The following is a 14,488-nucleotide window of genomic DNA, read 5'->3' as shown; positions in this document are numbered from 1 at the left end:
GATTTATATATAGATGACTAAAATAGTTTCACCTTAACCGGAGAATGAATTTTCAATCACAAATATGTTTAAGTTCTTCTCCTTCCCAAAAATTGTTGTGGCTGAATGTTAGATCTATCATAGATAATTTTTTTTGTTGATGCTGGTTATTTAGTGGTTAATTAGAAGATCAAGAGTCAAGACAGTGAAAATAACATGGCTTACAACTTCAGTACGTAGTTCATTTACCCCCAATTCGATGTTTCAGGTCCCAATCCTCATCTGTCAACATTGTCATTACCAAAAAAAAAAAGAAAAGAAAAAAACGAAACAATACATGTGCTGTATCGTAATTTAACAAAAACAATTTGAATGAAGCTTCTTAATATGTTACTAATCAATAAATAATACTACCACCTCAAAAGTTCTATCAAAATTTCAGATACCCAGAATTCATCAGGATCTTAGTTTTTCTGTTGATAGTATTATTCTTCTGCTGAAGAAGCTAAATGCATACAACAACAACAACAAAGCCTTTTCCCACTAAGTGGGGTCGGCTATGAAGAAGCTAAATGCATGCATGCCAAATATTCACTCAACTCAATTTTTCCATAAGTTACTCAGAGACTCAGTTATCAAGGCGACTAGACTGTAGTTTTCGGTTCGCGAGCTCTGAGAGGTTGGAGCCAACGGAGCCTCCTACACGGTTGAGGCCCAAGCCGATACTTGAAGTTCGGTGCTGTCTGCAGCGGAATGAGCCAGGATGAGTGGTTGGGGAGCAGAGGCAGTTTTTCCACCTTGATGATTTTAGAGTATCTTGTGATGTTGGTGAAACAAGCATGTGAGTATGCTTCTTTAAATCCTCTAGGCTAAATTCTGGTATGGTTAGGCTTTGACCCTTGCACTTGATCCTTGTGATTCGGGGATTTTGCTCCACATTTTCAGCCATATTTTTCTGTCAAACTTCAACCAAAAAGAAAAATAACAACCGTTATTACATACGTGTCACGGTGGTTAATCTATCCCTAGTATCATGTATTCACCCTTGCACTCAGAGATTTTGAGTCTGGACGACAATTGTTCAAAGAGAGAAGGTTCTTAAGGATATCAGATTTCCAATGATGCTTATAGTTTTCTTGCATGTTTATTTACTTAGAATGCATACTGAAATGATTCGCGATAATTCTTGACTTTCCGCGTGTTTACTACACGAGCATCAAAATTATTCAGATTCATGACTTTCCCCGCTGTATCATGCATCGAACAATTTGTTAAATTTTCTATCAAATATTCAAAATTGATTAGAGAAAACAAACATAAAGAATCCATGAAAGAACAAGTTTGAAATCACAAAATCTTGATAAGAAAATTGTATATATATGTAAACCTGGAGAATACTTGGAAATTGCCGAAGTTCGTCCCCAATCGCCACAGCAAAAATGTTGTCTGGCTTCTTGCAAAGGAGAGAAAGGTGAGATGGTGGAAGGAGGTGTTACCACTTTTATCTTTCTACCCAACCTTAACAAAATGAAAGAAAATCTTGATGAGAAATGTGAACAAATTTGACAGCAGTCACAAATAGCTGAATTTTTGGGCTTCAAGTTTCAACCACCCCTTTTTTTGCAGTTGCAAGTTTGTGGTAACTCCTTGATCACATGTTTGTAGCCACAAATTTCCATTTTTGCTATCTCTAAATAATTTTTTTAGTTTCAAATAATTAGGATGCCATGAAAAAAACAGAATAACAGCTTTCCAAAGCCAAAAGTAATATTAGCTAGCTAATATCTTAGTAGAACTCAATATTTGTTATTCATAAAGATAGACAATCATTATTCGGTTAGAAAATGCGATTATGATTCAAGGGTTTAGGGCAAAAGGGGAAGAGGAAGAACTATGAAGACTTGGAAAGAGACTTTAAAAAAACGTGGAGCACATGGAGCTAACGGAAGACTAGCGGCAAACTGAGTACAATGGCATTCTCGGATTCATACAGTTGAACCCACTTAGTTGGATAAGGCTTTGTTGTTGTTTGCATTCTAAAGTTTACCAAAACGGGACGTGTACGAAACTAAACGTATTGAAGGAAGGACCTCAGGTTACTTATGACTACTCCTGATTAGGGTCAACTTCATTAGGGTTTTATCTAGTTAATAGCCTTCTATTTTCTTCTTGATTTTATCATCATTTCAAGTGCCGGCTGTCTTGCATGATTTAAGGAGATTAGTGTGGCTGATTATTGTGGCTCCCTATGCCTCAAGGAAGATTAGTTGTCTTGCATGATTTAACGAGATTAGTGTGGCATCCTATGATGGCTGTCGTGAGTGTTGAGTGCAGTTTGCAACTCACTCAAACTCCTATATATATTTTGTGTAACCTTTGTATGTTTTTAATAGATATAATACCACAAATTTCAACATGGTATCAGAGCAGGCATCATTCTAAGCCTGTTCTGTATATCGAAACTGCTGTGTTTATTTTTCAAAAACAATGGCAGATGGAAGTCCAGAGGATGTAAGCATCATTGCTTCTCCATCTATAAGCGCGTCTGAAATGGATATCAATCTAAACCAACGTCTCAGTTCAGTGTTATTGAATGAGTTTAATTATTTGCCATGGGCAAGGGCTGTTAGTCTTGCTCTCGGTGGAAGATCCAAGCTTGGTTTCATCAATGGCAGTCAACCTGCACCAGATGCTTCTTTTCCAGAATTTGGAGGGTGGCTATGTAAAGATCAACTGGTCATGTCATGGTTGTTAAATTCTATGGAAAGGAAGGTTGCTGAACTCTTCAGCTATTCCGAGTCGTCTCTCACTCTTTGGACCACCGTGAAGGAGATGTATGGAAATCAAAACAATGCAGCTCGCATCTTTCAACTCAAGAAGGATATCTCCAATATACAGCAAGAAGGTAAAAGCTTTGTTCAACATCTTGGTTCTTTGAGAAGCATGTGGAATGAGTTAGATGTGTACAGACCTCACACTACTGATTCCTCAGTGCTCCTTAAAAGAACTGAAGAAGATAAAAAATTTCAATTATTGTCTAGCTTAAGTTCAGAATATGAGGATTTGAGAAGTCACATTCTCATGAACCCGGAGCTACCATTTTTCACTAGTGTCTGTGCAACTATCCAACGTGAGGAAGTAAGGAGAAAAGTCATTAACAATGGTATAAAAACCAACATGACAGAAGCTAGGGCTTACCTGACAAATGAAAAAAGGTATAAAGGTAAAAACCCTCATTTGAAGTGCCTACATTGTGACAACATCGGGCATGTGAGAGACAAGTGCTGGATCCTACATCCATAACTCAAACCTGACTTCATGAAGGATAAATCCGCACCAAAGACAAGTCGAGCACACCCTCGTGCCAACACTGCAACATCTTCATCTATCAACAGTTTTGATACCTATCAACAGTTCACTGCAAATCCTGCCACCCTGTTAAATGAGTTCGCAGCGTATCTCCAACAAAAGAAGGGAAGAAATGAGGGATCTGTTGATCATGAAGATGGAAGTACTACTGCATTGATGGGCAAATTTGCAGGTTTTTTAGCTGATGCTGATTGTGTACCTCAGACAGATTTGAAAGGTATTGTAACTGCTTTCCAAACTGCTCTTAAAATAAATGAGTTACATGATTTTTGGGTTGTAGATTCTGGTGCCACAGACCTTATGACTAATCAAATGTCAAAGTTACATAAATTTGAGAAACTACATAATCATTACATGTACCTGTTGCTAATGGTGAAGGTGCTAGGATTGTAGGAAAGGGAAAATCCACCTGATATCTGATCAAATAGAGTCTATGGCCCTATATGTCCCATCTTTTCCATTTCAACTTCTCTCAGTGGGAAGAATCACAAATTCCTTAAATTGTTTGGCCATTTTTTCACAAAAAAATGTCATTTTTCAGGATTGTATAACCAAGAGGACGATTGGTGAGGGGTTTTACATTGATGGTCTCTATTACATATCGAAAAGCTCTTCCTGTGGGTTCCATGCCAAGTCAAAGTCCATCCATACCTCCATTCAAGCTGTCTCCTTGTGGCACCAGCGACTAGGCCATCCATCTCAACCTATCTTGTCCACCTTATTCCCTGACTTAGGCAAAGAATCAACCCACTGTGAAACTTGCCATTTGTCAAAGGCAACAAGACTACCACTAGGGTCTTCGATGTCTAGAGTTTTTCACCTTTTTGAGCTTGTACACTCTGATATATGGGGACCATCAAGTGAATCTTTTGATGGTTATAAATATTTCATAACTTTTGTTGATGATTATTCAAGAGCCACCTGGTTATATTTGTTAAAATCAAAAAGTGAGGTGATGGAAGTGTTTAAGGACTTTCACAACCTTGTTAAAAATCATTTTTCTTCTCAAATCAAAACCCTAAGGTCTGATAATGGCACCGAATACATGTCCCAAGTCATGACTCAATATTTGAGTAACAATGGCATCATACATCAAACTAGTTATGTTGGCACACCCCAACAAAATGGTGTTGCCGAGAGAAAAAAACTGTGATCTCCTTGAAAAAACTAGGGCATTGATGTTACAAATGAATGTACCAAAACGTTTTTGGTCTCAAGGCGTCATGACAGTAGCTTACCTGATCAACAGGTTACCTAGTAGGGTTTTGGGGTTCAAATCTCCAATGGAGATAGTCAATAACAGAAATGTGGACTTGTCTCACCTTAAAGTCTTTGGATGCATCTGTTTTGTTCATGTTCAGCCCTTACATCGAGACAAACTTGATCCTAGGGCAACTAAATGCATTTTCCTTGGCTACTCGTCCACACAAAAAGGGTATAAGTGTTACAATCCACAACTTAAGAAATTAATTGTTTCAAAGGATGTTCAATTTCATGAAACTAATTCTTATTACAGTAAGTCTCTGGATGGTACAAGTCAGGGGGAGATTATCTTGGACATGTTTCCACTGCCAAGGACTGAGATACTCAACAATTTGGGTGATCAACCTCATACAATGGATCTTGTGGCCCCAAATCAACCGGCTCCATATGACGACAGCAACATGCCTGTGGAAGATGAAACTCTACGCAGTATTGGTCCTGAAGAATCTTCAGAGGAGTCTCTTCCTATCATACCTCGACGAAATCCAACTCGTGAGAGGCACCCACCAGCAAGACTGCAGGACTTTGTTACGTACAAGCCCAAACACCCCTTATCCAACTACTGTTCTTACCAAAAGTTGTCACCTAATTATACTGCCTATTTGAGTAATATATCTGCGCATGAAAAGCCTCAATCATTTCAAGAAGCTAACCAATCCCAGGTGTGGCAGCAAGCCATGCAAGATGAATTACATGCACTCGATCAACATAAAACCTGGAGCATTGTGCCACTACCCAAAGGAAAAAAGATAGTAGGCTGCAGGTGGATATACAAGATTAAATTCAACTCGAATGGGTCTATAGCAAGACACAAGGCATGATTAGTAGCCCGGGGCTTCACTCAAACATTTGATGTGGACTACAAGGAAACCTTTGCCCCAGTTGCAAAGATGAACACAGTGCGCGTACTCTTGTCCGTGGCTATTAACAAAGGGTGGCCTATGTATCAAATGGATGTCAAAAACGCCTTCTTACATGGTGAGCTTGAAGAAGACGTCTACATGAGATTACCACCGGGTCACTCTCAAAGTCATAAACAGGATGTTGTGTGTAAACTGCACAAATCAATTTATGGTCTTAAACAATCACCGAGAGCCTGGTATGCTAAGCTTAGTTCAGTCCTTATCAGTGTTGGTTTTGGAAGAAGCAATGCGGACTCCTCTTTATTTGTACGCTCAGGCACCGCTGGTACATGGGTTGTTCTTGTGTATGTTGATGACTTGATCATCACCGGAGATAACCCTGAAGAAATCAAAGAACTCAAGCATTCTTTTCAGCAACGATTTGCAATAAAAGATCTTGGTGTACTGAGATACTTTCTTGGCATCGAAATGGCTACCTCTCACAAGGGCTTCTTCTTTAACCAGCGCAAATATGTTCTTGATCTCCTTAAGGAAGCAAACATGAGTGATGCTAAACCGGTCCCTACACCTCTTGACATTAAACTTAAGCTCAGCTTAGAGGGCCAACCTCTTCTGAACATAAGCTATTATCAGCGGCTGGTTGGTAAGTTGATATATCTGACCATCACAAGGCCCGACATTACCTATGCTGTCAGTATTGTTAGCCAATTTATGCACTCTCCCACGATGGAGCACTTTAACCTAGTCAAAAGGATACTTCGGTATCTAAAAGGTTCTATGGGATGTGGTATAATCATGAAGAACAATGCAAGCACTCAGATTACAGGTTATTGTGATGCAGATTAGGCTGGCAATTCCATTGTTCGTAAGTCTACAACGGGATATTGCACGTTTGTGGGAGGCAACCTTGTCTCATGGAAAAGCAAAAAACAAACTGTCGTTGCAAGATCCAGTGCTGAGGCAGAATATCGGGCCATGGCATCTACCGCGTGTGAACTAATTTGGCTCAAAGGTTTACTGTGTGACTTAGGTGTTTTCAATCATCAATCCATGTCCCTTTTCTGTGACAATCAAGCTGCAATGCACATTGCTTCCAACCCAGTTTTTCACAAGAGAACCAAGCACATTGAAGTCGATTGTCACTATGTTCGTACACAAGTTCAATCTCAGGTTATCCAAACGCATTTTGTAAGGAGCTCGGATCAACTTGCGGACCTATTCACCAAATCCTTGGCCTCTCATCAATTTCAGCTTCTTCTTGGCAAGCTTGGATCCATCAACCTCTTGGATCCAGCTTGGGGGGGAGTATTGAAGGAAGGACCTCAGGTTACTTATGACTACTCCTGATTAGGGTCAACTTCATTAGGGTTTTATCTAGTTAATAGCCTTCTATTTTCTTCTTGATCTTATCATCATTTCAAGTGCCGGCTGTCTTGCATGATTTAAGGAGATTAGTGTGGCTGATTAGTGTGGCTCCCTATGCCTCAAGGAAGATTAGATGTCTTGCATGATTTAAGGAGATTAGTGTGGCATCCTATGATGGCTGTCGTGAATGTTGAGTGCATGGCATCCTATGCTGGCTGTCGTGAGTGTTGAGTGTAGTTTGCAACTCACTCAAACTCCTATATATTTTTTGTGTAACCTTTGTATGTTTTTAATAGATATAATACCACAAATTTCAACAAAACGAGCCTCGAAGCTACTAGATAAAACTGAAAATTAACTTCTGAATGTCAAATTATTGATTATACTTTGGTTTGGTTGTGCGTAATAGTGTCTGCATGTATATCTCTATGTTAACTTGGATGCTTTCTTATGTGCACACACTATGCATCAGTCATGCAAGTGCAGGAAATTACTGGTACTGCAGACTGAACCAACCCTCGTAAAGTACAGGTACGAGTCTCGCAGCATTTCAGTAAGAGACGAGCATACTAAGCCGGGCCGGAATCTGCACTGGAGCTGCAAAGTAAGTGGCATTTGCTTCAGGGAGGCATGGAGTCACAAGAACAAACTTGACCTCCGAATACAATAGAACACAGCAGCTTCTGAGTCTTTTTTTCAGTAACGGGAAATAAATTAATTTGTGAGTCAGAGATAATTTCTGAGCAAGCCGAAATCAATTTTACAACATAATTTAACATACAATGATCGAATAGTAACCAAAATTAACATAGTTTGGCTAACGGATTCAGCAGGTGAGTTTTTTTTTTTCACGGGAGTCAGAAGCAGGAAAACCAAGGGAGAAGATACAAACACATTTTGCTCTTTCTATTTTTCTTTTTCGTCGTCATTTATTAGAAACGAGGCAGTGACATTGCCGTTGCTAAGCATCCGGTATCTGCTTCCTTCTTTACTTACTTCTGCCTCTTGTATATCTTTGCCAAGAATGATTTCAGCACTGCCTGTACTGCTTTACTTGAATGAGATTCAATGGATTTTGTAAGTTTCTCGTAACTGCTGCTCTCGTACTCCAGAAACACACCCTACAAACCGCAAGTTAAATAAAGTAACGTTAAAACCATTGGTTCCAAATCCAGAAAAAAAATGCACGAGAAATAAACCCTTGACGTTATGCAAAATGTTTCCCAGTTAAAGACGAGGCTCCAAAAAACAAAAAAAGTACAGCAGAACAAGAAGACAGGGAGAATAACCTCAAGATCAAGGACTTTGTATAGTTCCTTTACTTTCGCAATACATGTTTGGTCATCTTTCCCGTAATTCTCCTGGTAGCATAACACAAACGCGGATAAATGTGATCAAGAACTATAACAACAGGAATAGTATATGATACATTGGAATATAGATTTACTTGCTTACATGTAATAGTTTCTTTTGTTCCTCACTAGCAATTTCTAAAGCTTTCACAACCAACCAAGAGCACTTGAAGTCTTGAATATCAGTCCCAACCTAAAATTCAAACGACAAACAGTTAGATCGTTCATAACGCTATGAAGGTAGGGAATTGCATGACCAGAATCCAAATGAAAATAGCTTAAAAAGTACCTTTCCAATCACTTCGGGATCACCAAAGCAATCCAAATAATCATCCTACAAAATACATCAGCATATCATTCGGATAATGTAAAAAAGGAGCTTACATAGAAGGAAGAAAAAGAAAACGGTGGTAATAAATTGATCGTGGAGCTGTAGGTTTGGCAATCCTCCATTTCTTTTTCCCTAATCATGCTACAGTTTATCAGCAAGAAAATAGTAGAGGATTCATATGTGAAATTAACTATTACCTGTACTTGAAAATAAGTTCCCATTTCAATAAGAATATTCCTCACATCAGCATGGCGTTCAAGATCTTCGCCTGCCATTAGCAACGCGCATGCTACCTGAGTGCATAGATTGGTTATAAGCATGATCATGTCAAAGAAATTTCATCAAATCCTGGGATGAACAAGCATACCTTAGAATAAAGTAAAAATGACAGACAATCATGTAAAAGAGTTAGTTAATTGCTTCACATGGTTTCGGGTGTTCACTTCTTGTACAGAGGAAATCATGCAAACAAAAACTCTGTTCTATAGAGGTTTTCGGCCATTCAAATATATGATCAGAAACAAAAAATCTTCAAAATTTCAGACTTTCTACCTACGTAAGGCACCATCAGTTGAAAACTTCTCTAAAGCGAAATTGACAATTGACCATAAAGATTAAATGAATCTGAGAACCATGAGCTATGAAAGCGTAAAAGAAATTTGTACTCACTGGAAGGTAAAATGAGTAATAAGCAGTCTTGTACTGAACAATGCGGCGGTGACTGCATGAAAAGACAACCACTTGAGCATAAGTAACAGGAGAAGTAAATAGATTTAATTGGGAATCAATCGAGTAGAGTCAAAAATATCACTATTTACTTACAGCGATAATGAGTACTTTGATAGATCTTTCTCTCCTTCATGAGTGGTAATTAAATCGATCAATTGTCCATGAGCTGTTTGAAACTCAACCTCATTAAATAAATCCAGCAGATCCACATAGTAGGGCTTTCCCCTAAAGTGCTTTTTGAGAATTCTCGGGATATGGTTGCGAAGTAGTATGCCATCATTCACAGCAATCATGCCAATCTAGAATTTAACAGTTATGGAAGTTAGAATCTTCAAAGCAATTAAAAAGAGAAACGCAAAAGGAAAAGAATCGCTCATGTTTGAGGCTCACACCTTTGGCAGCCTGAACCAGCAGGGCTGACCCCTACGCGTATGAGAGCCATCCATGATATCATCAAGAACGAGAAAATATGCTTGAAGCTGCAAAATTCAATAAAAAGGAAGGTCAAAATGCCGTTGTAACCAATGCAGAGGAGAGCTGTGAATGTATGATAAACAGCAGGAGCCATTATGCGTTGTCGTACCCATTCAATACACCAACCAAGTGCTGATGAATGAAAAATTTCATCATCCGTTAGGTCCTCTCCATTCTTGAGTAATTTTAAGCTGTCAACAACGGATAAACCTCGATTCAGCTTTCCTGCAAACGGTAAAAGCATTATGAGCAGAAGTTCTATCGCAAAGATGTGAAATAAAAATAAAAAAATGTAACATTTCTATACCTCCAGGCACATTGTAGTCCAGCATCTGCAACAAAAATGAACCAACGATCCAATTAGGACGTAAAATATCAGTATGAAATCGGAATCAAAGTTTTCGAGAGCAACAGCACAATTGAGAAGAAACTTGTACCGTTGTACGGTGCACAGAAACATATACATACATTGGCCTTCAACCCCATATCTAGATGCAGAACAACTGCTAACCCGGACACAGACTCGTATTTTAGATTTACAATATGCTGTTATAATTTCACCTTAAAGATGAAAAAATCATAATTAAAAATCAGATACTCTTGCATATCAGTGTATTTTTTATATTCACGTTAACTAATTGGGAACTATCATTAGCACTCCAAAACTATCATTAATTGGGGCAGTGGCCAGCCACCTTGTGCCGCTTAGGCCGATTTTTAGAACAGTGAGTACTATGGGATTGGGAAGTTCATTGAGAATAACAAGTCAAACAAACAGAGGCAAAATGTCCTCTTACTGCGACGAAGGTTAAAGCTTTCGAGCCAATTTAGACTGCCAAATCAAATCGAAACCAATACTACTACAAAATTTCAACGGAATCTCACCAATCTATGTCTCAACAAGCTATCCCATCAAAAAATTTCCAGCCAAAATCAAATCTTCCTGATTCGAACAGTTTCTTTCGAAAAATTTAAGGATCACAAATCTATACAAAACCCAAAACAGAAAATCTTACAAAACTTAACTGAATGTAACAGTAACACCAGCAATCAGAATATTTGAACATCATAATTTAAAAGACTCAATCTTTCAATGGCATGCACATTGACATATGAAATACATACAGATTAAAGGGATAGATGGCAATACCCGTTCGACCCATTGACGAGAAACGTCAGTGAATTCGAAAGCCGGATCATTGAGAAGCTCAGATTTCAAAACAGAGTAAACCTCCAAGAACTTAGACCTCAAATCACCACCCATTTTTTCTAGAGAGAGAGAGAGAGTGTGTGTATGTGGAGTGAAAAAGGAAAGATTTGAGCTTGGAGAGCTTTGAACAAGAATGTAGGAAGGAGAAGGAGGAGGGTCTATAAATAGATGCCAACCGCAAGCTTTGAGAGAGGGAGAGAGAGAGAGAGAGAGAGAGCAAGTCACTTCTGGTGGGCTAATATTTGATGGCTACACAGTAATTACCATGCTTGTTTTACTTTATTTTATTTTATTTGGGAATATGCTTTTACTTTCGTATTTTCCATATAAATAAATAAAAACAAATTTCACACCACAAATTGTTTTTTTTTTTTTGAAAGTCAATTAAGGAAACACATTTATTTAAATTAAATATTATAAATACACTTTTTTTTAGATCAAGTACCATATTTACTGATAAAGAGAGAAATATGTATATAGTTAAGGATATGATGTATACAATGGGTCTCGATAAAAATTTTGCTGAGGATTTTATCAGGACGAAAGGAAAAAAGCATCCCTCACCAACAAATACTAATCAGTACTATCCTTGAAGAGAAGATTAAAAATTACATAAGAGATTCCTCAAACCAAATTTATGAATTATCTAAAGCCAAGCTCATTCTTGCCAAACGATGAGCCACCTTGTTCGTCCCTATACACTTATAACGCTTATCTAATGAATCGGATTACTCTTAATATGCATTGTACAAAAGCTCATACTTTAAAAAAGATACAAATTTCATAAACAAATAAAAACAAGCAAAAGCTATACAAATCAAAGTTGTAATGTTGTGAAAATATTTTGGATTTTTTCGCTTTTTTCGCAGGAGAATTCATCATTGGTATTTTTTTTCCTAATAAATGTACAAAGCAGATATCGAAATCTAAAATCCTTAAACGAATTTAAATTTCTAAGTGAACTAAAATCAAATGAATTACAAACTAGGAGTACCAATCTAATAGTATGAATATCTATTCGGATTTGACTCATTGCAGTTGATACTAACTTTAGTGAATCAGATGAAGTGTACCGAAAGAGTGAAATATAAAACGTGGACGTTTTAGTAGTTTAACCTTGAAAAGAAAGAAAGGACAAATTAGAAAACAACATAGTTTTACTCGAATTGTTTATGTGTCGCCCACCAATATCTACCACAGTAAACATATCAACTTTATTGAGATCTCATCTTACCAATCACCTTCCTTCGTACTCAGTCAAAGTATGTGAGCCGAGCCAGCCAACCAACTACCACATTCAATGTCCAAAAGATATATTTTGGACAAACGATCCAATTAGGACGTAAAGTATCAGTGTGAAATTGGAATCAAAGTTTTCGAGAGCAACAGCACAATTGAGAAGAAACTTGTACCGTTGTACGGTGCGCAGAACCATATACATACATTGGCCTTCAAACCCATATCTAGGTGCAGAAGAACAACTGCTAACCCAGACACAGACTCGTATCCATACATACGTACGCGTATATACACCAGCATATTTTAGATTTACAATATGCTCTTATAATTTCACCTTAAAGATGAAAATATCATAATTAAAAATCCGACACTCTTGCATATCAGTGTATTTTTGACATTCACGTTAACTAGTCAGAAACTGTTATTAGCACTTCAAATCCGTCATTCCACACTCCACCCTTTATTCTTGCGTATCAGCGTAGAATAACAAGCCCAACAAACAATGGAAGAAATTCGTCTTACTTCGATGAAAATTAAAGCTTTCGAGCCAATTTAAACCACCAAATCAAATCGAAACCAAATACTACTACAAAATTTCAACAGAATCTCACCAATCTAAGTCTCAACAAGCTATCCCATAAAAAAAAAATTTCCAGCCAAAATCAAATCTTCCTCGATTCGACATTTTCTTTCGACAAAGTTAAGGGTCACAGATCTATCAAAAACCCAAAACAGAAAATCTTACAAACTTAACTGAATGTAACAGTAACACCAGCAATCAGAATATTTAAACATCATAATTTAAAAGACTCAATCTTTCAATGGCATGCACATTGACATATGAATTACATACAGATTAAAGGGATAGATGGCAATACCCGTTCGACCCATTGACGAGAAACGTCAGTGAATTCGAAAGCCGGATCATTGAGAAGCTCAGATTTCAAAACAGAGTAAACCTCCAAGAACTTAGACCTCAAATCACCACCCATTTTTTCTAGAGAGAGAGTGTGTGTATGTGGAGTGAGAAAGGAAAGATTTGAGCTTGGAGAGCTTTGAACAAGAATGGAGGAAGGAGAAGGAGGAGGGTCTATAAATAGATGCCAACCGCAAGCTTTGAGAGAGGGAGAGAGAGAGAGAGAGAGAGAGAGAGAGAGAACAAGTCACTTCTGGTGGGCTTGTATTTGATGGTAAGTACACAGTAATTACCATGTTTGTTTTACTTTTTTTAGTTTATTTGGGAATATGCTTTTATTTCTATTTTCCATATAAATAAATAAAAACAAATTTCACACCGCAAGTTTTTTTGTTTTTTTTTTTAAAGTCAATTAAGGAAACACATTTATTTAAATTAAATATTACACATACATTTTTTTTAGATCAAGTACGATATTTATTGATAAAAAAAAAATAAATATTTATATAGTTAAGGACATGATGCATATAATGGGCTTCGATAAAAATTTTGCTGAGGATTTCACCAGGACGAAGGGAAAAGAGCATCTCTCACCAACAAAATACCAAGCAGTACTATCCTCGAAGAGAAGATTAAAAATTACATAAGAGATTCCTCAAACCAAATTAATGAGTTATCTAAAGCCAAGCTCATTCTTGTCAAACGATGAGCCACCTTGTTCGTCCCTATACACTTATAACGCTTATCTTATGAATCGGATTACTCTTAACATGCATTGTACAAAAGCTCATACTTAAGATACAAATTTCATAAACAAATAAAAACAAGCAAAAGCTATTCAAATCAAAGTTGTAATGTTGTGAAAATATTTCGGATTTTTTCGCTTTTTTCGCAGGAGAATTCATCATTGGTATTTTTTTTAGGAAAACTAATGAAAATAGCTTGAAAACTTTGAGTTTTAACGATAAGAACAAAATAAATGGTAAAATGAATAGTATTAGGTTTGACTTTTTAATGTAAAATTTTGGTTTTTCGTTAAAACTCCCTTTTCCTAATAAATGTACAAAGCAGATATCGAAATCTAAAATCTTGAAACAAATTTAAATTTCTAAGTGAACTAAAATAAAATGAATTATGAACACGGTGCATCAGTCTAATAGTACAAATATCTATTTTGATTTGACTCTTTGCCGTTGATAGTAACTTTAGTGAATCAGGTGAAGTGTACCGAAATAACATAATATAAAACGTAGACGTTTTAGTAGTTTAACCTTGAAAAGAAAGAAAGGACAATTTAGAAAACAATATAGTTTTACGTGTACAATAAACATCTCAACTTTATTGATATCAACATAATTTTACTTGAATTGTTTATGTGTCGCCCACCAATACCTACAA

At 37.1% G+C, this 14,488-nt stretch overlaps 1 protein-coding gene across 3 annotated transcripts; it reads right to left on the bottom strand.

The window, feature by feature from the left end:
* Positions 1 to 7,193: 7,193 nt before the first annotated feature.
* Positions 7,194 to 13,319, bottom strand: LOC126615738 (farnesyl pyrophosphate synthase-like). Of its 3 annotated transcripts, XM_050283623.1 has the most exons (12): positions 13,184 to 13,319; positions 10,876 to 11,008; positions 10,033 to 10,057; positions 9,835 to 9,950; positions 9,644 to 9,730; positions 9,345 to 9,550; positions 9,192 to 9,243; positions 8,720 to 8,815; positions 8,481 to 8,525; positions 8,295 to 8,384; positions 8,129 to 8,200; positions 7,194 to 7,960 (listed from the first exon to the last, which is right to left on the bottom strand). In XM_050283623.1, exons 2-12 carry the CDS (start codon positions 10,987 to 10,989, stop codon positions 7,832 to 7,834), a joined length of 1,032 nt encoding a protein of 343 aa, XP_050139580.1. In that variant the 5' UTR covers positions 10,990 to 11,008; positions 13,184 to 13,319; the 3' UTR covers positions 7,194 to 7,831. The 3 variants fall into 3 exon arrangements, with proteins under 3 accessions (XP_050139580.1, XP_050139581.1, XP_050139582.1); XM_050283624.1 differs by lacking the exon at positions 10,876 to 11,008 and having other exon boundaries at positions 13,053 to 13,295; XM_050283625.1 differs by lacking the exon at positions 13,184 to 13,319 and having other exon boundaries at positions 10,876 to 11,119.
* Between the last annotated feature and the right edge of the window lie 1,169 nt (positions 13,320 to 14,488).

Source organism: Malus sylvestris, chromosome 3, assembly GCF_916048215.2.
Source record: "Malus sylvestris chromosome 3, drMalSylv7.2, whole genome shotgun sequence".
Lineage (NCBI taxonomy): Eukaryota > Viridiplantae > Streptophyta > Magnoliopsida > Rosales > Rosaceae > Malus > Malus sylvestris.
Note: the sequence above shows the minus strand (reverse complement) of the source record. Positions and strands in the feature narration are given on the sequence as shown.